The 25,249-nt window shown below is 50.7% G+C and overlaps 1 protein-coding gene across 12 annotated transcripts in view; it reads right to left on the bottom strand.

Annotated features, from left to right (window-relative positions):
- Nucleotides 1-9,543: 9,543 nt before the first annotated feature.
- The window catches only part of PPFIA1 (PTPRF interacting protein alpha 1), a 90,076-nt gene continuing 74,370 nt past the window's right edge, over nucleotides 9,544-25,249 (bottom strand). For 6 of the 12 annotated variants that reach the window (XM_081260479.1, XM_081260487.1, XM_081260486.1 and 3 more), the window contains 10 exons: nucleotides 24,818-24,899; nucleotides 24,522-24,722; nucleotides 22,319-22,381; nucleotides 16,873-17,048; nucleotides 16,696-16,793; nucleotides 14,993-15,168; nucleotides 14,167-14,235; nucleotides 12,945-13,110; nucleotides 10,752-10,821; nucleotides 9,544-10,118 (listed from right to left, as the gene is read on the bottom strand). In XM_081260479.1, coding sequence (XP_081116605.1) covers nucleotides 10,763-10,821; nucleotides 12,945-13,110; nucleotides 14,167-14,235; nucleotides 14,993-15,168; nucleotides 16,696-16,793; nucleotides 16,873-17,048; nucleotides 22,319-22,381; nucleotides 24,522-24,722; nucleotides 24,818-24,899 — 1,090 coding nt within the window. In that variant the 3' untranslated portion in view covers nucleotides 9,544-10,118; nucleotides 10,752-10,762. Of the gene's footprint in view, nucleotides 10,119-10,751; nucleotides 10,822-12,944; nucleotides 13,111-14,166; nucleotides 14,236-14,992; nucleotides 15,169-16,695; nucleotides 16,794-16,872; nucleotides 17,049-19,624; nucleotides 19,649-20,283; nucleotides 20,478-22,318; nucleotides 22,382-24,521; nucleotides 24,723-24,817; nucleotides 24,900-25,249 lie in introns of those variants that run through there. The other 6 variants (XM_081260485.1, XM_081260489.1, XM_081260484.1 and 3 more) reach the window with 5 other exon arrangements.

Genomic DNA, 25,249 nt, shown 5'->3' with positions numbered 1-25,249 from the left:
CGTCACACACTTGCCAGAATTTGGAAAATTAAAATATTTGCATGTTACAGTTGATACTTCTTCCAGATTTTTGATGGGCTCCCTTCATGCCGGAGAAAAAACTAGAGATATTATAGCTCATTGCTTATAAAATTTTGCCACTGTGGGCGTTCCAAAACAGTTAAAAACAGATAATGGTCCTGGCTATACTTCTACCTCTTTTAAACAATTTTGCTCATCATTTGGCATTACTCATATAACAGGAATCCCATACAATCCACAGGGACAAGGCATAGTTGAAAGAGCTCATCAAACTATTAAAATGCACTTATTAAAGCAAAAAGAGGGAATTGGGAAAGGGTATATATTCCCCAAAGATAAACTTAAAATAACCCTTTTTACTCTAAACTTTTTAAATTTGGATTCATCAGGGCTTAGTGCTGCGGAACGTTACATGTGTCCAAAAAATGTACATAAGCCCAAGGTACTTTGGAAGGGTATTCTAACAGGACAATGGAAAGGTCCTGACCCAGTAATTGTCTGGAGTCGGGGGTCTGTTTGTGTGTTTCCACAGGGAGAACAGCAGCCGATTTGGATTCCAGAGAGACTAACTAAAGCGATTTCTACAGACCAAAAAGAAGATGACTTGGCTCAAATCCATAACAGCTGATATCCAGAACTCCAGTTTGGCTATCCTTACATCTGCAACAGTGGTTCTCCCACAGCTGGAGGCTATAAATAATGAACACCATTAAGGCCTATTTCAAATGTGAAAAACCTTGGGGCTTGCTTGTGGGAATACCTTCAGACCCATTATGCAATTTACAGGAAAAAGGATGGGATATCCAAAGAAGAGTCAAACCCAGGTGGTAACCAGGATGCCTTTTCCAATATCTATTTTATTATTTCCTTTTCCCACATCATGAAGTTCTATTTTATTTTATTTTTTTAGAGAATTTTTTGATATTTATTTTTTAGTTTTCGGCAGACACAACAACTTTGTTTGTATGTGGTGCTGAGGATCGAACCCGGGCCGCACGCACGCCAGGTGAGCACGCTACCGCTTGAGCCACATCCCCAGCCCATCTATTTCATTTTTTGAGCTCATACAGACCTAGGTTAATGTTTTTCTTATCAGTTCTATTTTTTGACTGTGGAGTTTTTAAACATTGCAATGGAGATTTCACCTGTAAAAGCTACAAGGCCTTTACTATTATGTTATGTGTTGTATGCATTATATTATGTGTGCACACTTGTGTTTTGTGTTGTATGTTTGTATGTACGTATGTCCATATATCATATATGAGGAGCGCTCATGAAAAAATGGATCCAAATATTTTTTTTTATTCACATGATTTAAATGGTTTAATTTAAATTGGGTAAACAGCTGTTGAGGATTGTTTTAATATGTGAACAAAAAAGGAGGTTAACAGATCTGTTTATTTTCACCTTTCCTTCTCATTATATTTAATAATTCTGTTCAGGATAATGTAAATTGTTCAGAAAATTGTTTTCTGCTGGAATGTTACATATTTTTTTTTAGCCATCTTTGCCAGAATTCCTATCTTCATCCCAGTGCCAGTGAAGACAAAGATAAAACCAAACTACAGCTTCTTCAATAGCTATCACAGTAAACTGTATAAACTGATGCATCAATGAATAATAACTCAACAAGTAATGCTCAATCAAGGAGTCGATTTACTTTGGGAGGAAATGGACATATTAATGGATTCCTCTGCTTTGAACTGCTTGCAGAACTTTCCTGGACTATGTATCACTTGTATGCATTGTGAACTATCTGTTGGTGCAGTGTATTGTGGTAGTGCCAGGGTATCTTTGCTGATGGTGCCATCAGTGGTACAATTTTTCGAAAAAGAGCCGTCATTTGGCTTGGTGTCGTGGCATTTTGCATCTTCCTCCCTTCTGCTCGTGATAGTCTAAAATTTTGGGGCCAACAGAGGTGAGGCCAAGAACCTCACCCCCCCACTGGCACCAAGGCCAAATTTGGGGGCCAACAGAGGTGAGGCAAAGAACCTCACCCCCCACCCCAGGTGCAAAGGCCTATCCACAAGTATGGCTGTATGCTGGGCCGGTACTCAGTGACGGGTAAGATCCAATTGCAGTGGTACCAACCTAAGACAGGAGGCTGACGCCTTGAGGTCAGCTCATCCGATGATGGGTAAGGACCATATGTAGTATTGGACAACCTAACAGGCATGGTCCCTAAGCCACATGCTTGGTGTTTAATTAAACAGAAAGGGGGAGATGCTGAGAGCCACAGCCGAGTCAAAATGGCGCCTGGCATTTTGCCAGCAGTAATGGTTGAGAGGCCATTAAGATGACGACATTAAGAGAAAAATAATACAAGTGAAGAAATGATTTACAGTAGAGGGGGTAGAGAGAGAAAAGGGGAGGGGAGGGGAGGGGAGGGGAGGGGAGGGGGATAGTGGAGAATAGGATAGACAGCAGAATACATCAGACACTAGAATGGCAATATGTAAATCAATGGAAGTGTAACCGATGTGATACAGCAATCTGTATACGGGGTAAAAATGGGAGTTCATAACCCACTTGAATCAAACTGTGAAATATGATATATTAAGAACTACGTAATGTTTTGAACGACCAACAATAAATTAAAAAAAAAAAAAGAAAATCTAAGAACCTCATCTTGCATTTAGAGTAAAATCAGAAAATGATACCATATGATAAGTATAATTATATACATATATAATTTATATTATATATATATATATATATATATATATATATACTTTTGATAGGCCAACATCATAAAATACCTGATTTTTAACTGAAAAACAGTGTTATCTTTGTAATCTACTGTGTTCTTATATACACAAATTTTATCTCTTGATGCTCCTTCATACAGAAGTACGTATACATATATATATTTATATATATTATATATATATAAATATATATATATGCGAAACTGAATTTTTCTATTTAGTAAGGCAAATATTTCTGTATTTGGTCCTTATCATAATGTTCTTCTCTTTTTCTGCATGCTTGTTTCTTTCATATTAACCTGAAAATTAAATAAAATTAAGATTCTAAAACATCTCCAAAAAAAAAAAAAAAAAGATGAGGACATTAAGTTAAGCTGTCTATAATTGCTGTGACTGGATGATGCTGGATTGGAACAGGCTGTGTATTCAATTGTATATTAGACCTTTACTGTCTGCCTACTTTGGAGTTCCCGTTTAGTTCTCCAGGGGTTCCAAGGGTGAGTGCGTGTGCAGCCTGGTGGTGTTCCGGGAGAGTGCCCGGGGTAGTTCCGGTTGGTGTGTGGTGTGTTCCTGGAGGAGCCACGTGGGTGGCGTTCGGGAGAGTTCCCGGGGAGTGTGTGTGGAGTGCTGTGGGAGTTCGGAAATTAAGTTTGTTCCTGCTTGAGTGGCTCCTGATTTGTGCCCAGCCAGACTGCGGCAGTACACCTCCAGCCCTTTTTATTTTTTGAGACGGTGTCTAAGTTGCCCAGATGGCCTTGAACTTGCTATCCTTCTGCCTCAGCCCCCCAGGTGCTGGGATTATAAGCGAGGGCCACCATGCCTGGGGGTTGGCATAAGCCCATGAACCCATGACCAGCCTCCAAAATTATCCACATGTGGTCAGTGTTGTCCAATCCCCATCCTGAGCTGTCCCTGGCTGACCTCAGGCACCATGTTATCTCTACACAATGATGGGCTACGCAGCCCCTTTTTGCTCCTGCCAGAGCACCTCACATGGCTCAGCAATAAGTATTGAGTTTCCTTTTTCTTTCTTTTTTGCTGGCACGGACTCCCCCCGGCCCCCAGGGCTTGGATCCAGCCCTGATTTTTGTGCACGTCAAAGAGGCCAGCTCACAAGGCCTTGAAGGAGCTCACAAGGCCTTGAAGGATTTGTGGTGTCTGTTTTCATATTATTTCAGCCTGTAATGGTCATGTGGGGACGCCCTGACCTGCTTGGGTCTGATAAGGTTCCTGGTTGAAGGCCCACTATGAGTCGACGTGAACCACCTGTTTTCCCCTCCTCCTTGCTCCCGCCTACTAGTGGCTTTCTGTTCTATCTGAAAGAAATATATAAGTATGAGCTGAGATAATAAAGTCAGATTCCCCCTGGATGAAGGACCTCGGACTCCTGTGTCTTTTTTAATCCCGACGTCTCCCGCAGGACTCGGCCCATTCGCCGAACGCGTGCGGCACTTTTTTTTTTGTTTTTGTTTTTGTTTTTATTACCAGAGATTGAACCCAGGACACTTAACCACCAGGCCACATCACCACATCACCAGCCTTTTTTTTTTGAGACAGGGTCTTGCTAAGTTGCTGAGGCTGGCCTTGAATTTATGATCCTCCTGCCTCAGCCTCCGGAGCCACTGGGATTACAGGTATTGCCACCATGACCAGCTGATATTTAGTTTTAAGAATGGAAATAGTGGACCATGTGGTGGTGCATGCCTGTAATCCCAGCAGTTTGGTAGGCTGAGGCAGGAGGACCACAAGCTGGAGGCCAGCCTGGGTGACTCAGTGAGACCCTGACACAAAATAAAATTAAATGGGCTGGGGGTGTAGCTCAGTAGTAGAGCCCTCTTGAGTTCAATCCCTGTTAATACACATGCGATCTTACCACCTTTACTTCTGTTGGGAAATGGAGAGGGAATGACGGTTCTGCACGCTGTAAGTTTCATCAACCACAAAGAGAGGCCAAAGTCAGGGCCTCCTGGAGGAGCTGGGAGGCCGCACCTAGCACATCGGCAGGTTACAGTCCCCATGGTCAGGGCAGAAACGAGCAGGACGTGTCCGACTGGTGTGTGCTTCATTTGAACTTAGCAAGCCTAAGTTTTGATTCTGTAAATGTTTTGGTGAAGTTGACCCCAGTGCATTTATCCTAAGTTAGAAATCTTCACCTAAATCTTATATAACCTTTATATACATTTTCATGTATTATAAAATACGTACTTTGAAATGCTCCAATCATTCATGTATTACTTCTCTCAAAAAATAAAACTCTTTTAAAAATGTTTCTTTCAAAAGATAATATAAGTGACCTATTTTTTGCTCATGTAAGTTTTGATAAGTGTCCCCCATCCAGGACGATGGGGCTGAATGGGTTACAATGATGTACATGGTTAAAAGAAAAATCAGAGGGGCTGGGGACGGAGCATGTGCAAGCCCTTGGGATTGCTCCAGCCCCACAGGGTTCATACCCCATCCTAAGCTGATCACTTCCTGAAGGTAGAGCCTAGAGGAGATCGCTGACCGCCCCTCACCAAGAGTAAAGAGTAAGCTGGGTGTGTCAGTGCAGGGTCAAAGGTTCAAGGTCAGCCTGGCAACTTGGCCAGACTGTCTCAAACAGGGTTGCGGTACACTCATACATTGGTGGTGGGGCTGCAAATTGTGCAACCGATCTGGAAAGCAGTATGGAGATTGCTTTAAACACTTGGAACGGAACCACCATTTGCCCCAGCTATCCCACTCCTCAGTCTATACCCAAAGGACTTAAAATCAGCCCACTACAGGGAATCAGCCACATCAATGTTTATAGCAGCTCAATTCACAATAGCTAAACTGTGGAACCAACCTGGATGCCCTGTGGGGAGCCATTCTGACACGCGATTGGGTGACTCCCGTTAAGGGCCTGAGGCGCTCTGGCTGTGTCGGAGCTATCCCGACCCTTTCCTGATGAGAGAGCCCATCCGTGTGGGGGTGTGCATGACCACTGACCCTGGAGACCCAATCACTGACCCTGACCTTGGAGTGCAGCCCCCCCTCAACCTTCATTGGATGGAATTCTCCCCTGAATCTCTTGTTCCCCCAAATAAAAGGCTACTCCCTGGCGTGTTCGCTCTCTCTCTCCTGCTAGCCCAGAGTAATCCTCGCTGCCCTGCTGGGCGGCTAGAGGCGGGAATCAGGGAGGCGAGCCGTCTCGGACCTAGCAATGTAAAATAAGGTACTGTCTGTGTGTTTTATTTTGATCTCTTCTAACTAACTTAATGCCAGAACCTCATTAATGAAACCACTGCGCAGGCCGTGTGGTAGAATGCCCTTCAGTTGATGGATTAAAAAAAAAATGTGGCATTTATACACAATGGAATATTACTCGACAATAAGACTAAAATCATGGCATTTGCAGGTAAATGGATGGAACTGGAGAAGACCATGCTAAGCAAAGTAAGCCAATCCCAAAAAAATCAAAGGCCTAATGTTTTCTCTGATAAATGGATACTAATCCATAGCGGGGGGATGGCATGGGATAGTGGAGGAACTTTGAATTGGGCAAGAGGGAGGGGAGGGGGCATGGGGATAGGAAAGGCGGTGGAATGAGGTACATGTGTGATTGCATGAATGGTGTGACCTTACATCCTGTACAACCAAAGAAGTGAAGAATTGGGCTCTATTTTGTGTACCATGAATCGAAGAGCATTCTGCTGTCATGTATAACTGATTAGAATAAATAAAAAAATTTTTTTAAAGGGCTGTTGATGTGAGTCGTCAGTGGCGGCTCCTGGGTTCAATTATTGGATATTGAAAGAAAAAAGAGTCAAGAACTGGTTTCTGTTGGCTCCTTTGGAAGGGAAGGTGAACAGTGAGACCTATTTAAATATTCCATCAGGGTCAAGGCACAGGATTTGTTGCCTAAGAGGTCAGATGGAAAAAGGAGCCTGTCCCGACACAGGGCAGCGAGCACCAACCAGGGCCCTGAGTCCTGGGCACGGCATCAGTGTTACCCAAGTTGCTGTGCATGCCACTTGAGTGTGAAGACAGCCTGGAGCTGGTCTCCCGGGGCAGCTCTTCCACCCAGTCCCTCCCCAACAGCACGAGGTCCTGGGCTGCACCCGGATGGAATCTGGAATCTTACCCTTTCCTGGAAGGGCAGTCACCCAGCACCCGAAACACGTGGCACACAGCAGGCGCTCACCAAGTGGGCCCGGGGCTGCTGCTGCACGGGAACAGGGGGCCCGGATCTGCAGGGAGGCTTCGCACACTCACTCCAGATGGTCCCAAGAGCCAAGTGCTGTTTTATTTTACAATGTCCTCTGTTTTCTTGCTGGTCCCATGGGTCAGTCTTAGTGGCCTCTCCTCACCTCGCCCCTCAGCAGGGTCTGGAAGCTCCCTCCAGCCCAGGGGTGCTCTCCAGCAGCACTGCGGGCCACTGAGGGCACCCCCCTCTTGGCCTCCTTTGCCTTTATGCGAAACCAGTGGCCTCTGATCCCACAAGGTGGTGGGGCAGGGCAGGGTGAGCCATCTTTACCAGAAACAGTGAAGAGCAGACGGGGGTCCTCAAAAGACACGTCAATGACCAGATCCTGAACCTGCAAATGTGACCTTATTTGGAAAAGGGGTCTGTGTGGATGTTAGGTTTGGATCTTGAAATGAGACCTCCCTGAATGAACTGCATGAGTGGGCCAGAAGAAGTGCCCCGGAGGACGTAGAGGGAAGATATCTACAGCAGACCCCGAGGCAGGCGGAGCAGAGGCCACAGTGCTGTGACCCCGAGTGGAGGAATGCTTGGAACCCTCCGAAGCTGTAGGAGGCAGGAGGGTCCTGCCTCCTCCTCCCAGGGTGACTGTGCTGCGTCTGTGTGAGCCAGCCCCGGGCGATGCAGCCCTCTGTATCATGGCTCCACATCACAGGTTTGAGCATCTTGAAGACGTTCAAGAATGCGCATTTTCTCATCACACCTCACTGCACAGAGCTCCTGAGAGGACTTGGCACGCCAGACAGCGTGCACAGGGAGGTTCCCCGGGACTGGGGACAGTACTCTGTGAACACGGGCAGAGCTGTACTTGGAAAGGCTCGCGCTTTGAGTCCGGGAACGAAGAGGCTACTCATTCTCACCAAGGAAGGAGCCCAGGAAACGAGGAGACAGAAGTATCTGAGACATTTGGAAGTGCAGTAAGTCGCATGTGGGTGTCCAGAATAGCAGCAGTGACCACACCCGTCCCCCCACTGCCTGGAGGAGGGATGAGGGAAGAGAGGCACCCCCACCACCACGGAAACCTGACTGGGGAGAGGCCCACAACCACCCTGGGCAGCAGGCGGCCACGCGTGGCAGCAGTGCACTCAGCTGAGCACAGGGCCCCTAGGCCCCGGGACAGATGATGGGCCACGTGGTGGGTGAGTGAGCAGCGGCAGCTGCCGGGGGACACAGCAGAGCAGGGCAAGCCCAGCGTCCTCGGGAAGGCCCAAAGCCAGCATTGCCGACGCTGCCGTGGGCAGGTGCAGCACTGAGCCCTCAGTGACGGACAGGATGAAGTGCCTGCAGGGCTCAGTCCAGCCAGAGACCACAGGTCCTGAACACCGGGCCAGTGCCCACAGGCCCCAGACAGAACGCAGACTCTGGCCAGCTCTGCCCCAACAGAGACGAGCCAGGTACCTCAGTCCCAAGACGGCATGGTGCCCTCCGGGAAAGCCCGTCGGCCTCAGTGGGGCAGACACCAGCAGTGCCGGCCGTGCCACCCCCAGATGTGATGCCATCCCCGGCCGCACAGGCACTTGCTCTGGCTGCCTGGTTGGCCACTGAGTAGTCTCTCGGCACCCCCCCACGGTCCCTCCCAGGAGCCTGGCTCCCTCTGCCTCACTGGGCTGCTCCGTGACTCAGGACACGTGTGAACCGAGCCCCCAGGGCAGCTGGCGTCCTGGTGCCCAGCACCCATGCATCTGGAAGGGTGCCAGAGATGAGGCAGTGGGTGTGGGTGGGAGAGCAGAGGACACAGGGGACGCATGTCAGGATGCTCATGTGGGATGACACCCGCTCCTCCGCTGCCCTCTTCTGGCCTTCAATGTCCCTTTCAGATGGCAACACTGCCACAGCCCGTTTTCAGCGTGAAGACGGCTTACTCTCAGCATTCCTCACTGGCAGTGGAAAATGCTTCAGTACTTTATTGAAAGAAAGCAATAAATAATACTGTGATAAAAATAGTTCAAAAGTAGACTGTACATACTTTGTTACATAATCAGGAAGTCCACAGAAGATTAATAGAAAAACACAACAGTAACAATGAATTGTACAAGCGAATCAAAAGCAGAAGCCAAATGTAAAGAGACAGCGCCCTCCATCTGCACATCAGCTGCTAATAAATAACACCATGATCTGACTCTCCGGGCTGGCTTTTAATGTGCCCTTTAAAAAGTAAGTTACATCTGCTACTCAGACAATGCAAAATGGCCACACCATCCAAGTCTAAAAATGCACCACGAGGTTCATTCTTTAAACATGTGTACAAACAAATGTAAAAACAAGATTCACACAAGAAGAATAAGGCCTTTGTTAGAGTTGCACGCAGTCTCAGGAGCCCTGCCCTCGCCCTCGCCAGGAGACCACCTCTGGGAGCCAGCGAGCCGCGGTGCTGGACTGGTCCTCAAGAGCAGCTGCAGGGCGCCCCCACCTGCTGCCTGGACGGAGGCGCCCCAGGCCCCAGGTCCCGCTGAGCGGTTCCCTGCGGCTCCCAGCTGCAGTCAGTGCCAGGGCAAGCCTTCAAGTCCAGAGACTGGGTGGGGAAGCTGAGCCAGGGCTGGGGACTTCCACAGTGTTCTCAACCCTTCAGCCCCAAGTTTATCAGAAGCTGAGATTTCTTGATAGAAAAAGTATAGTTAAGGTTGGTCATTAAAATCCAACAGTGATCTCTTGAAATCAAGTCTGCTTATTTCAAAATGATTGTGTGAGCTGGTAAAGGACGATGCTATGACACTGTTGTGTCACGATGATTTTATAAACGCAGTAAAATCCTTCTCTCTGTCCTGGTTTATCATTAAAAAATTAAACAGTATAATTACAATAAGTGCATAATTTACAAAAGCCCTACGTTTGTTCATAGGATCAATACATACAAGCATTACAGTACATTCACGTGAAGGACTGCCATTAGGATAAGCCACGGACGGGAGGGCACCCAGAGTCTGGACCCGGGGGGAAGCAGTAACTACACCAGGAGGAGCGGAGTTCACATAAATATAAGAAACAGTAAATTCTAAAATATTTTCTCTATGATATTCTTGAATTTTTCACTAGTTAAAAACTCTGTAATAAAATATCTTAGGGTCCATATAAGGAGTATCAACAGATTAAAGGTCCACTGAATTCTAAACTGTCGTCTGCTGGATTCAGAAGGCTGGGTCATCTGTAGAAGTAGTGCGGGTACACTGCAAGAGAGAACAAAGGCCGCGCTCAGCACGCGCCCTCCTGCAGCCCCGCCCCTGCCACCCCTGCCCGGCCCGAGCATCACTATGAGCTCACCAGGGTCTGCACTGTCCCCGAGGGCATGCAAAGAAGGCACCAACTAAGCAAGCAAGACCCAAAGCCAACCCAAATCCAGCTAAGATGCCCAGCCAAGCAAAGCAGGCAGCTCCCCCCTGCGAGAGCTCACGGGGCAGGCTGAGGCCAGCAGCACCCTGGACCTGTGGGACAGGACCCCCCACACAGACACATCCCAGTCACCAGAGCTGGCCCAGAGACGGGCTCTGTGCTTCACAGTCAACCTTTAGGCGGACCACTCTGGTGTCACTTGATGCAGCAGCCTCACGAGGCGCATTCCTACCTGGGCCCTGGCCCGCTCCTGAGGATGTGCTCCCCACCAGCAGGCCCCTGCGCGCAGGCGTGAGGAGGGACGGGGTCACACCGCCCTCCTCCTGACAGCCACAGCACCAGAGCCACCTGACAGGTGTACTTCCACAGCAGCAGACCTGGCTCTCAAGGACCAGGGCCCACAGCCTCGCCTGGCATTGAGCTCCGGGCCTGCCAACGTGTTCCCGGGGACGGTGCTGCTCTCTACTCACCGGAGGCGGCTTCAGCAGGAGTAAGTCCTGACTGTAGCAGAATCCAACCTCTGTGCTCCCGATACACTGCCTGCTCCGACCACCACAGCAGGAAGCGTGCAAACACAGCGTGCAGTTAGTGTGGAGACCTCACACAGGGCACATCTCCTCGCCTAGGGTGGGGCCTCCCGGGAGCTGAGGGAGCCTGCTGGAGTGGGGCGACGGCCAGGGCAAGAGCACCAGGGGGCTCAAGAGGGTCCCCCCACCTCCCAGGAGCCCGAGGACACTGGCACCTACTCTACAACCGCAAGGGCGCACTGTGCACACAGACAATGACTCCAGAACACACATGTGCATGAAGAAAGGACGGCACTTAAAGCAGGCACCTGGCTCCTCCTCGATCTCTGCACTTACGGTTAGTGAAACAGACCTTTCCTTTGGCCCTAGCACTAACCTCCAAGAACCCCAGGAGGTGCACCAGCACCTGTTCCTGTGGGATGGCCCCTGCCCTGGGACAGGGCTGCCAGAAAGGGACCAACTCCACCCAGGATAGGGGTGGAACCTGCTGCCCAGCACTCGCTGCTCATGGGATGAAAGAGCAGGTCCAGGGGTGTCCAGCCAGGGCGCAGGCTAAGACAATGACTTCTCTTACTCCAGTGTGTTTCAACTAGAAGCGATGGAGACCACAGAGCGGAGTTCTTGTTTAAGAAACATACCCTGAGGCCCTAGGGGTGAGCCCAACCCCTCGCAAACCATAAGGCAGGTAGGACACCTAGAGCAGGTTCGGCTGCCCCAGCTGCAGTTTCTGGTTTCCCACAGGTACATGGGGACCACTCTGAGCAACATCTTGCCATGGCTGATGGGACTGGCTCTCTCTGTGCGTCTGGATCTCGAGCCCAGGAAAGCTGCTAGAGCGGCCCCTGCTCTCCCTCCCCAGTCAGTCAGCCACCCATCTCACCAGCTGCAACACCTTCAGTGTTTCTGGGAGACAAAGTCTCCTCGGTTTATTTCTAGTCAGTTTAAACTCTTGTTCTTATTGTTGCACTTAACATTCAACAGAGGGAATGCAGTGTGAGGAGGAAACGTACAATGAGAACACAGGCCCAGCGCCCATAGGGACTGTCCCTAGTGGATAGACCAGCAGCCAAGGGCCACGACACAGTGGGCATGGGTTAGCCATCCGCATGCTCCTCAGAAGAAAGACGCGCATCCTCCAAAAGCTGCCAGTTAAAACACACACTGGATTTTGCCCTTTAAGTTTATCACTAAACTCCGGCAAAAGAAAATCCAGCTTTTACCAAAAATGCTGTGCTAAGCCATTCTTACCAAGAGTGTCCAGCTAATAAAACTTCCTATACACGTGCTTTTCCCTGATTTGTACGTATGGCGTGAGAGCAAAACCTCCTCCGTGAGAAGAATCCATGTGACACCCGTTTCACAGACAGGGAAGCTGAAGCAGGGCACAGCTAAATGCTGCCAAGATCGTGACCTCCGAGCAGTGGAACTGGGCTCAGCCCTAGGGTGGCTCTCCTCTCCACACCGCCTCCCATTATTCAGTCCAGGTCAGAGCAGGGCCTTCCCAGGAACCTCCCAGCCACACAACCAGCTGAGTCCTGGGGCCAGAGAGGCCACCCCAGGGAGCAGCCCAGGCCTCTCTGGGAAGCCTGGGGCTGGCCAGCTTGGCTCCACCCAGCCTCCTGCAGGGTCCCGTCTCCTTGGCAGCCCTTTCCTGACAGGCACACGTGGGCTTACACAGAAAGGCCATGGCTGGTGGGCAGAAGGCAGTAGAGGCGGGGCTTGCAGAAACTGAAAACTCTGTCAGGTTTAAAATTACTCCACCGTTTTTCCCAGGATGGAGAGAAGTAAACACTGTGGTCTGAAAGCTGCCACAGTGCGGTCTCAAGAGCTTGCTCGCCAGGGCTGCCTGCCACACCCACATGCCACGTCAAGAGGGCAGCCACAGCCCTGAGCACACCACCGGGGCTTCAATTTATTAGTTGAGAGAATATGCTCAAGATTCAACCAGACAAGATGTTCTTAAAACTCCTCTATTGTTGCTGAACTTTTATGAACGCTTGTTAGGGCTGATTTTAAAACATTGACAACTGGGCATGCAGCCACACTTAAATGTCTGGTAGCACACGAGATGGCCATTCTAGGTAAGAGGGATGCTCATGCTCCAGCGAGTGGTGGGTCACGCGGCCCACCACCTACCGTCCAGCTGCATCTTCTTTGGCTGCATAGAGGGGGAGGACATAGAAGAAGTAACCCGGAAGTTGGCCGGAAGCGTCTCTGCTGACCCGGCCGCCAAGCCCCGGATGTCCTTTGGTCTGAACTTCTTCCTCCACGAAGGTGCTCTCCTGAAGCTTTTGTCATCATCCTGCGACCAAAAACAAGCTTCGTTTCTAAGTGAAAGCACAGGGGGGTGAGGCAGCACAGCTGGGATCCAGCCTTCCCGCAGGCTGAAGCAGGAGGCTCACAAGTTCCAGGCCAGCCTCAGCAACTCAGCAAGACCCTGGGCATCTTAGCCAGACCCTATCTCAAAATAAAAGGTAAATAAAAACACGAAAAGGGCTGGAGATGTAGCGCAGGGGTACAGTGTCCCAGGTCCAGTCCCCCGCACCTACCTTTGTATCTGCCCACCTGCCTGAATGAATAAACAAACACACAAATAAAGGACAGGTGCGGCTGGTAGAGTGACTGTCTTCGGAAGGAAAGTGGGACCTGTGAGTGTGTCCTGGTTCCCATGCAGCACACCCCTTCCTGGGGCGTGCCCTGAGCTCCCAGGGGACGTGCTGCTCCCACTGCACTGCCCGTGTGCGACGTCACTCTCCAGCTGTGGGGTGCACCTTGATTCATCATAAAGAGAGCTGCAAGCTGTAAGCAGCCCCGCCTGACGCCAGGCCACTGCTGACCAGCCTCGTTGTCACAGGAGGTGGCTTCTCCCCCACCCCACTGAGCTCTCCTAAGGCCCAGTGAGGAGCACCTAACGTGTGGGAATGAACGAGCCGCGGCTGTGTGAGAGGATATTCACATTTGGCATTGATATACTCCTGAAACGTGCCTCCATGCACAGCAAAGCACAGGGCTCTGGACCGGGGTGGGAGATCCAGCTGTCCTTGAAACACAACTTATAGGTTACATTCCTAGATTGCAACCAGTTTTATGATGTGAAAACCATTTTTGAGGCGTATCAAAAATAGTAAAAACGAAAACAAGACTGTTCTGTGAAGCCGGATGCAGAATCCCAGCAACTTGGGGAGCTGAGGCAGGAGGATCCTGAGTTCAAAGCCAGCCTCACCCATTTAGTGAGACCCTAAGCAACTTAGCAAGTCACTGTCTCAAAACAGAAAAAGGGCTGGGGATGTGGCTCAGTGATACAGTGCTTCTGGGTTCCACCCCAGCCCCACCACACACTGCACAACTGAAAACTTACCTCATCAAACCTTCTGTCGGTCCCCATGACCAAAAGGTTGTTAAACTCTCTTTCCAGGACAGCTCGAGCCTGAAATGACAAAACCACCACCAAAACTCTCATCATTCTAGTTTGAAGAAGGTTTGCATATTACAATTATCTTTGAAACTGAGACTCGAAAACTCAACCGAACTCCTGGAAACACAGAGCCATGATAATATTTAGCATCAGGGCTTTTGTCAGGGCAGAGGGAGGGACCTGTCACCTCCTGGAAGTGCACAGGAAGTGTGCTGTGTGCACTGGTCAGGCGACTGACAAAAGCATTCGACGTTCTGTAGAACACAAACATCTCCATTTTCAAATGGGCTCATGAGTCAAAAAGACTGACAAAGGTCAGTAAAACCTCTAGGAGGCACACCCGGATATTTCTCTGTGATGTAACAACTGCGTGTATCTCTACGTTGACAAGCAGAACTATAATAAAATATTCTTTTTTTTTCTTTAGCTGTAGATGGACATGATACCTTTATTTTATTTATTTGCTTTTATGTGGAGCTGAGGATCAAACCCAGTGCCTCATATGCCAGGCAAGTGCTCTACCACTGAGCTACACTCCCAGCCCTACCATGAAACAATCTTCTTTTGTTTACTTCAAGAATCTAATGCTTGCATCAGAAAATGGAAGGATGAGAAACAAAAATATTAATAAAGCATCTGCTGATTTTGAACCACTGGGTGAGGGATAGTGATAGAAGAGAGAGCACTAGTGGCTGAGGTCACCTTCTTCTCCACCATTAACAACTGAACACTGCCTGAGTGGGTGGGGCGTGGCCAGGGCCTGGCCTACCTGGGGGTTCTGGGTTGGGATCTGCAACAAGAGTGCCAGTGCGTTGAAATCAAAGGTCTCATCCAAAGCAAGAAGTGCCCCGTGAACGCCGCTCTCTATGAGATTGTTTGCATATTCTTTAAGACCAATCGACAAGATCCAGCGAATCACTCGATCGTTGCTCCAAACAAGCACATCTGCAAAAGAGTGACCCTGTGACTATGGTTTCAGAGAGCCTCTTCACCACACCCCTGAAACGCTGAGGACTGCCACGCCTGGCACCGAGACTCCCCAGGAGAGGGCTCCCGTTGGAGCTCCTCTTGAGCACAAGAGGAAGAAGCTCCTTCTGCAGATCAGAGCGAGGCACAGGCCCCAGCAGGCCCCAGCACGGACCAACGTTTCACACACAGACCCCCAGCCCTGTGACCACCTAGACACCTCACTCACTTCAGCACAAACCCCAGCTTCTGGACTGGAAGTTTCCACTCATGGTAAATATCCTAAACATTTTTCCCACTTTCAAAAGAGAGACTTAAAGACACCACCCAGCATATTAAAGACTTTGGACAGGTTGTGCAAATTAAATTTCAGAATCTGCTCGATTAGAAATCCACTCAGATGCTCACCAACCACTTACAAAGGCCGTTCTTGTTAACTGTGAGGGGATGCAGAAGGGACACAAAGAACACAGCAGAGGACCATGTCCGCTTCTCGCCACCTGGATACAAGGCTGCGCGTACCTGCTCGGTGCCAACGCCAACCTGTGGTCTTTCCCAAGACTTGTGCTGACACAACTGTGAGCAAGTGGCACCCAAATGGCCTCCTCCAACTGCACTTTAGTTTCTCTCTCAGGGAGAACCAGGGATGCAAAAGGCCGTTGCAGGGCCGCAGAGAGGGCGTGGAGGCCTAGCGCAGTGCGGGGGCTGCCGCTCTCCAGGGTGGCTGGTTCCCTCCCACCACCACTGCTAGGATCAGTGACCTCCTGGCTCCACGGGCAGTCAGGGCCTCCTGGGCTACAGCCCATTTCCGTTTCCGGCTGATGGACCTGACTCCTTTCCCCGACAGGCTGAAGGCTGCTCAGGGCCTCATGCTCTGTGAGAGCAGAGCTGCAGGTGCAGTCTGTGCTTCTGCATGTGGCCCTGGGCGAACCCCAGAGCACTGGTGCCTCACACTTCACCCCAGTGACGCAGCACGGGGTGGGGTGGGGGGGGACAGCACTGCTGAGCAGCAGCACATTTGGCAGAGGCAATAGGAGGAAAACTAGCTGGGTGTGGTGGTGCACGCCTCTCATCCCAGCGACACAGGAGGCTAAGGCAGGAGGATGGCAAATTCAAGGCTAGTCTCAGCAACTTAGCAAGACCCTGTCTCAAAATAAAAAAATAAGGAGGGCCGGGGATGTGGCTCAGACCTCTGAAATCCCAGGAGAAAAGCCAGCCCCAGGCATGTGGCCCAGACTGCTGCAGGCACCAGTGCTCTCCAGGGACTGGCATTTGCCCTTCTCTCCTGGGTGAGGCCGGCACAGCCGTCTCCACCTGAAGCCTTCCCTGCCTCCTCTGGGCGCTAGAGATGGCGCCCAGGGCCTGGAGCATGCTCGGCCAGTGCCTGCTGCTGAGCCCCAGGCTTTTTAAGTTCTTGCCCTTGATTTTTTTCATCCCTGAGGCTGCTGTAGAGGCCACAGGGGCATCCAAGCCCATGCACTTCATCCTCTGGGCACAAACACTCACCTTTTATTTCATTCTGACTCTCCTCCCTCTTCCTCTCCAGTTCTTTCCGGTCATAATTCAACCTTCGCAGGCACATGATTCCGCACTGGAAGCTGTTCCTGGTGACCAACAACAGCAGAGATCAGGAGACAGTGGCCGTCAAGTCTGGGCTGGGAGTGGGCCCGTGGTGCCGCTTACCTGTGAAAGCTGTCTACCATCTTCAGCTGCCCCCGCAGGTCCTTCTTGGTCAGGTGGTCCAGCATCCTGGCATCCACCAGGCACTCCATGAAGTAGCTGCGGTACTGAGGGAGGCCCAGGCTGGGCAGCCACTCGTTGCCGATCCACTCGTGGTTCATGTCCCCATATGCGAGCGTCTGTTCATAACGAGTGGATGATAGGTTGGATTTCTCACTGCTACATATTCTTGAAAGCTAAACTAAGGGCAAAACTGCTCTATAATTTCTAAATAACTTGACCTATTCCCACATTTAAAATATGCTAGTAAAATTTCATACAAAAAGTCATTAAAAATTTAACTCATTTATAATAAAAATTTAACTTCTTTACCAAACCACAATAAAATGGTGACGGCCTAGCAGTGTCCCCTGAGCAGCTGCCCTACAGCAGCCCCATGGGGAGGAGGTAACGACTCATGAACAAGCTTGAAGGACAGCAGCCCTGCTCGCTAGGACACCTCGGGCGGGCAGCGGGCTTTGGTCCTGGTGGAAACTGAACCCTGCATCGTTGGCCCTTTCTCTTTTCCATTTTGGGGCAGAGCCTTACTATGTTGCCCAGCTGGCCCTGAACTTGCGATCCTGTGTCTCCCTCCCCGATGGCAGTGCCACCACCCCCGCTTGGTTCTAGCTTTATTTTTCAACCCTTTTCTTTCCTAAGCAAAACATCGGTGTATTTCAAAATCCAGAGAAGTAAGTGTAAAAATAGTTTTAAGGGGCTGGGTTGTGGCTCAGTGCTCATCTCTCGTGTGAGGCCCTGGGTTCCATCCTCAGCACCACATAAAAAGAAATAAAATAAAGGTATTGTGTCAAACTGCAGCTAAAAAGTAAAACATAGTTTTTAAAAAAGAAATAAACCAATAACTAACAGGACTGAATGGGACAAATACACAATTATAGTCAGAAGACATCGACACTCTTCTCTCAATCACTGGCTGGAGAAGACGGTAACGGAAAGGAAGTGCTCCGAAGGATGCACCTAAGACCCCACGTCACCCCCTGCTCTGGTTGCACCTCAGAGCCCTCTCCTCTCCTCCTCCCCACGGTCCTTCCAAGCTGCTGGGCTTGAGTCGGGCAGCGGCATAAGCTCACTGGCTCCTCGGTGCCAAGCGATGAAGATACCAGACTGGCACAGCACAGCACAGCCTGGAGCTGCTGGGCTCCAGCAACCTCTGCCCCACGGAGCAGCAGGCCGAGAGCTGTGTGCCAGGCCCGGTGCAGCAGGAGCCCTCCTCAGATGGTGCTGGGGACTGGACCCTGGGCACCGGCATGCCGCGCACGTGCCCGCCACTGAGGTGCACTGCCTCTCACCATATTTAGAAGCAGGAATCACACAAAGGGTGTCCGCTGACCTTAATAAAATAAATCAGAATTCAACAGGTCAGATGCAGTGGTGCTGCTGCGGTGCCAGCCACCTGGAGGTGGAGGAAGGAGGCAAATAGCTAGAAACTGCCCAAATAGCGGAAAATTAACAATCATGTAAGAATCCCTAACAAAATATTAGCAAGTCAACAAAATATTAAAAAAATAAGATATTATGACTAATGGGGTTCATTATTCCAGGCACAAAGGTTAGTTTAATATTTGGAGGGCACAAAAAAAAAAATCAATGAAGTTTATCCTGCATGAAGAGATTGGAAAAGAAAACCATTCAGCGTGGTGGTGCACGTGTGCAATCCTAGCAACTTGGGAGGCTGGGGCAGGAGGATGGCAAGTTCAAGACCAGCCTCGGCAACTGAGGCCCTGTCTCAAAATAAAAATAAAGAGGTGTAGCACAGCAAGGTAGGGATGACGGAGACTGCCCTGACCTGAGGCCAGGCAGCCACAGATGTCTACAGCTGGCCTCCTCCTCAGGGGAGTAGGGACCAGGCAGTGGCGCCCATCCTACCAGCTCTAAGTAGCGCTGCCCTGGAGGCCTGGCCACCGCTCAGAGCAAGGAAAGAATGAGAGAGCACACTGCTGGGCAGAGACTAAGTCTCCTTACAGAAGACACGACTCCAGGGTCAGGACAGGGGAAGGACCTACGAATCGGCTGTCAGAGCTGACACGCGCACTGCGCAGAGCTCCAGGGTGCGAGGCCGATGCGTGAGAATGAACCGTATTTCTAGGCTGGGCATCATGGCCACCCCTTCAGGGCCAGCAACTTGGGAGGTGGAGACAGAAGGATCCCAAGTTCAAGTCCCACCTGGGCAACTTTGTGAGACCCTGTTTCAAGATAAAATAAAAAGGGCTGGGGATGTGGCTCAGTCATACAGTGGCTCGGGCGAGAGAGGGAAGGAAGGAAAGGAGAGAAGAAAGAGCGAGAGGGAAGTGTTTCTGAATAACTAGCAATGAAGTTGAAATTGAGGTTCTAACACATCATTTGTAATGGCATTCAACTCTGTAAAATTCTCAGATGAATCGAATGTGTGTGAGGTTTGTACAACGAAAAATAAACATACTGCACATACACAGCAGGGAAAGCCCGGGTGCCCTCCAGCCAAGAAAGACCAGGTCACCTTCACAGCAACCTGCAGGCACACACCCCACCACCACGTCCATCCAATGTGATATTTGTTCCAGTCAAGCTGGAAAGAGCGACTCAAATTCCAACAGGAAACAATGCTCCTCTGAACAACTGGGAGTGAGGTGACAGGCACGCTGTGGTCTCACCACCAGTTCACTCTCTCCACCCTCCTCCTGGGCCCACTGCTCACAGCATGGAGGCCGGATGCCATCTTCTGCTCTATAGGCTATGTATTCTTGAATGGGCAGAAAAAGTAAAGAAAATGTCTACTACAGAATTGCAAAACTGGGCCCACGCCTGCAATCCTAGAGACTCAGGAGGATGAGGCAGGAAGATCACAAGTTTGAGGCCAGCCTCTGCAACTCAGCAAGACCTTGTCTCAAAAAAAAAAAAAAAAAAAAAAACCCAAGCTGGGCACAGTGGTGCACACCTGTAATCCCAGCAGCTCAGGAGGCTGAGGCAGGAGAATTGCGGGTTCAAAGCCAGCCTCAGCAACAGCGAGGTATTAAGCAACCCAGTGAGACCCTGTCTCTAAATAAAATTCAAAATGGGGCTGGGGATGTGGCTCAGTGGTCAAGCGCCCCTGAGTTCAAACCCTGGTACCTCAAAACAAACAAACAAACAAACAAACAAACAAACAAACCAAAACACCAAACCACGGCAGTACATGGAAGCAGAACCCACAGGAGCCACGGTCTCTGGTGTCTCGTAGCACATACTCTTCACAGTCTGCATGGCTGTACCGGAACTGCCGGCAGCAAGAAGGGGCTCTCGTCAGAGCACCCCCACACAGTGTGCACTCACACCCTCAGGCCCAGCTGTGCCCAGCGAGACGGAGCTCTGTGCTGGTCCTGCTCATGGAGGCTCCTGGCAGCTGGCAGTGTCCACACAGCAGCACTCTCCTATCTGTTAAGTGCAAGCGCCTCGGTGCGTCCTCCCTGAGGATCCAGGGGCAGCTTACATCTCCTCTTGGCTAAGAGCTGATGCCTGTAATCCCAGCGACTCAGGAGGTTGAGGTAGGAGGATTGCAAGTTGGAGGCCGGTCTCAGCAACTTAGTGAGACCCTGTCTCAAAATAAAAAATAAAAAGGGCAGGGATATAGCTCAGTGGTAGAGCACCCCTGGGTATAATCCCCAGCACCAAAACGAAACAGAACAGGCAGCTGCCACTGCAGGGCAGCAGGGAGAGCAGGCTGTGCGCCTGCCCTGGCCTGGAGTACAGTGACACCAGCGAGGCCGGCCACAGCATGGTGGGCCACCCTGCACCTGCACAGTCCCTAGTCATGGTTCCATGGCCAAGGATACATGTCAAGCTATTTAATGTCTCCTGCATGTCTCTGATGCTGGCAATTTCACATTCAACTGCTGACAGTGTTCAGTGTCATCCCGTAAAATGCCCTGAAATTTAAGCAATTAAGAAATGAGTCCTGTTTTATCCACTGAGAGTCCTTATTGGTCCCACAAAAGACCTAAATGACAATTAATGAGGTTATGCCTGGAGGGAGCCACAGACCCCTAGCCCAGGGTGGTGAAACCCAGCGTCCACAGCCACTCCTCCTTGGTATAAGAGGGACGAAAGGTGGGATAGCGGGGTGCTCTTCTCCTACCTCCCTCTTTCCACGTCCATCTAAACACACGTACATGCACACCGCAGATGGAACCCGGGGTTGCTCAACCACTGAGCTACATCCCGGCCCTGTTTATTTTTTACTTTGAGACAAGGTCTCGCTAGTCGCCCAGGCTGGCCTTGAACTCGCTATCCTCCTGCCTCAGCCTCCCGAGTCACTGGGACAACAGGCATGGCTGCAGCATCCAGTGTCACTGGTTATACTTCATAAGTACCAGAGGAGGAAACAGCTCGCGCTCATTTCCATTCCTTTTTTTTTTTTTTTTTTGGTACTGCAGATCAAATCCAGGACCTTGCCAACGCTAGGCAAGTATTCTTCCACTGAGCTACACTCCCAGACCAAGAGGCTTTATTTCTGAGATCATCAATAAAATCTTTAAACCTACAGTGTTAGGATATTCTTAGTGAAATGCCAACAGAAAGAGAGGAGGAGGCACCTTGCTAGTGCTGGGGTTTTGTACTGTGTCCCATGGTTTCTTGCTAGTTGGTCTGACTAGTGCTACCCCGGATGGAGCTAGGTGTGCACAATCTCAGGAGCCACCTGCAGGGCTGAGTGTGAAAGATCCCAGGTTCAGCTTCCACGGCTCCTCAGGAGGGACATTCAAAATTGTCCATGAGACGCACTCTTTAATCCTATGCTTAACTCGATTAATGTTTTCAGATCATTAAAAACACTATTAGTTGATTAAGACGCTAAGACCCCTGGAAAAGCAAACTGTATGAGTTTTCGTACTCCAACACAGAGCGAAGAAGGTATCATAGAAAAGCTCCAACCTGAGCCCAGCTTCCCTCCTCGTCTTCCTGCGTCACGTGGTTAGGAATGCAAAAGAACATGACCATTAGTAGAAGTGAGCCACGTCAGCTCTGCAGGGCGGGTGCAGCACGAGGGAGCAAACGTCCACAGAATCACACATCATGCAGCACACACCACCAACACCAGCCATGCAGGGAGCAGACTCTCATGCACCACAGCCGTCAAAGGAGCAAGCTGGGGTCAGACGATCCATGGGGCTAAACTGTAGTCTCTCCAAATGCAGAGAGAAATTACAATCATTCCAAGCAGAGTGAGGCTACCAGCTTTAAGTTCCAGAAAAAAAAATCTAAAACAAAGCACAAAATTCTACTTTACACATTTAACTAACAACCTAAGAGGAATACTTATCTGAAACAATTAAATACAAAATAAATTTGATAGTTTTAGTTTTCAACAAAAAGGCAAAAATCAGCTGGACTCAGCGGCAAGCGCACCATGGGGTGCGAGCTGCAGGGTGTGACTGACCGTGTGTGGCGTGGCAGCAAGGGTCTCCATCTCCTCGTGTGTCAACCAGACATTTCCTGTGGTCTGAGGCGACCCAGTGCACCAGCCACGTCCAGGGCAGGGGGAAGCGTGATAGAGAGGAGAGGCACACACATAAGCCACAGGCAGAGAAGGGGCCGAGCAGGGGCTCCTCGCATAGCTCCAGCTCAGAAGCCCACAGAAGTTTGGCAGGACAAACACCCAAGCTCCTCCCACTGAGGAATGACCACACTCTGCCCCACGTGGTCAGCAACACTATGCAGCCTAGGATTTCCTGAGCTTGGATGCCAGCACCTCCCCGCACAGTACCCAAATACAGGCAAAGGAAGACCCACTTGCCACTTCTGGCGAGTCTGAACCCCTAGTGACGACTGACTCAAGGTACTCACAACAGTCTTCCCACACAGACTGTATGCTGGGTGTGCAAGGCCCTGGGTTTGACCCCAGAACCCCAAAAGAAACCCTACCCCAGGGGCTAGGTCTCTGGCTCACTGGTAGAGTGCTTGCCTAGCATGCATAAGGCACTGGGTTTGATCCTCAGCACCACATAAAAATAACTAAGTAAATAAAGGTATTGTTAAAAAATAAATAAATAATATTAAAAAAAAAAAAGAAAAAGAAAGAAAAGAAACCCTACACCAACCTCCACTCACCAAAAAACCTCAGTGCCACGCAGATAGAGTTAACAAGGGACAACAGAGCGGGAGGCGGTGCCGCGGCTCTCCCAAGGCCCCTCGCTGCAAGGGCTCACAGCTGCTCTCAGCCCAATGGCTGAAGCCAGAGGGGGCCAGGGGGCCAGGGTGGGCACTACGAGGCGCAGAGCATCAGGCTAGCTGGAGGCCACGCTGCAGGCCCTCTGAGTACCTCAGGGCAACTTCTGGGCTGGCGCTGGCAGTGCAGTCTGCCTGCTCTGCACTCTAGTTCCTGTCCCCGAGTACAAGCTGACTTGGATCTGGTTAGAGTGCTCCCCCAGGACGAGCACTCTCAGCCATGAGCAAGAACAAGCCTCCTTAGCTCATTTCCAAAGGTCTTTGATTTTAAAAAAGGCAGAGACAAGTAAAAGTATCTCAACATTTTTCTGTAAAGGAACTGTGGCCTCAAGTCAGGCTGGGGCTAGCAGTCTGCTCATCAGAAGTCGGGCTTCTGGGCTCTGGGCTAAAGTACAGGGCAGGGCAGCCACTGTGCCACATCTCAACTCTGCCAATCAGGAGCCGGCCCCCGAACTCAACAACCATCCATGCTCTCCACAGAATGGCTTCTCACCTCCTCAACCAGGGGTCGCTGCTTGGGGACTCTGCTCGCACCCCCCCACCACCACCACATGAGCAGCAATCACGGCGGTCAGACACCCACAGGCCACGACCTGTACTGGGCCGTGAGCGCTGGCCCCAGCCACAGGGGAAAACACTTGTAGGCCAAGAGCCAGAATGAAAGGCTGGGGATGCCCTCACTGCCTCTTAGCTGCCACGGGAGAAAGCGGGCAGTGAAGAATTCTGGGGGACAGTCTGTGGAGGGTCAGCCCACTCTCAGTCATGCATGCGCTGGGGTCAGTGGCGGCCTGAGGAGCCAGGAAGTGCCAGGGCGCCACAGCAGCCCGGCAGCACTCCAGGCCTGCTGCTCCCACACAGGGCATGGAGGGAGGAGCCAGACACGAGAATGAGGGAGCCAATCCTTCTGCACGCAGCACAGGACCAGTCCACGGCTAGCCGTCCAACCGCAGGGGCAGGAGCTCGAGGGCACAGCCCAGGATTACTGGGTACTGCCCTATGTGTGTTCTCTAATAACACCTTAGAACGCTCACACCCACCATGTGCTTTTCCCAAATGTCCTTTTGTACAGTGCAAACGCTAGTCATGTACTTTCCACTATGGAATAGAAAATGAAATTCCAAGTTTTATATAAAGCATGTACTTAAAATGCTAATTTTTTCCCTCCCCAAGAAGCCCTTAGACTGATTCAATTTTGATAGATTCATATTTGTTTATTTTTAAACGAGGCCTTTCCAGCTGAGCTTTCACAGAAACATTTGGCCCAGTTCCTTTGGACCACTCAGCTCCCAGTGGCAATCTCTGGGGCATGTGAGCCACCTGGGTAGTGTGCTTATTAACTGGGAAGCACCTCTGAGGGCAGGGTTCCTTCTCCCCGGAGAACACAAGGACCCTCCCTTGAACCCCCCTAAACGCACCGTTCTCGACGTGGGAGGGGCAGATGGGCTGGTCAGCGACATGATCTCCTGGATGGCCAGCCGCAGCTTCAACCTGTGCAGGGGGTTGCTGATGCCAATCTCCCGCTGAATCTCGGTGTCGGACAGGGCTGACATAATGGCCCCGCTTTTCACGTTTGCTCGGCAGGCAGCCACGTACCAGGCGGGCATCCCAACCCAGAGCTGGAGACAGAGTGGGCAAGGCAGAGTGTTAATGCAGGGGATGAGCACCACAGCTGCCCGTCTGGGACAGGCCCTCGGCTCCACCCCCAGCGCACCTCCAGCCACACGACCACCGTCGGTCCGTCCCACTGCGCGAATGGTAAGCCTTGCCGCCGGGCCTCCTCCAGCAACTCATGCCTGCAAACAGAACAAGGAGACACTGAGGACAGACTGGCACCATCAGCACCCATGTGAACGAGCTGCCAAGTGCCCTTTCTGAGCACTTCAAAGGTGCAGCAGCAGACATTCTCATTCCCCTCAGTCCCCCGCAGCCTGATGCTATCAGCAGCATCCACCGAGGACACTGGGGCGGGGAACAGCAGGCGACCCCTGATTCCACGGAGCCACCGTCTCCTCAGTGGGCAGGAGTTTTCACTGCAGTCCTCATATCCACTTATCCATTCTCTAAACAGTGAAGAAAAATGTCTACGAAGAGGAAACCACGCTTAGAAATGGAGAACACCACAGACTTTAAAAACGTTGCGATC

The sequence above is a fragment of the Spermophilus citellus genome (genome assembly GCF_964194105.1).
Source record: "Spermophilus citellus genome assembly, chromosome: 2".
Classification (NCBI taxonomy): domain Eukaryota; kingdom Metazoa; phylum Chordata; class Mammalia; order Rodentia; family Sciuridae; genus Spermophilus; species Spermophilus citellus.
This window is presented reverse-complemented; position numbering and strand designations above follow the sequence as displayed.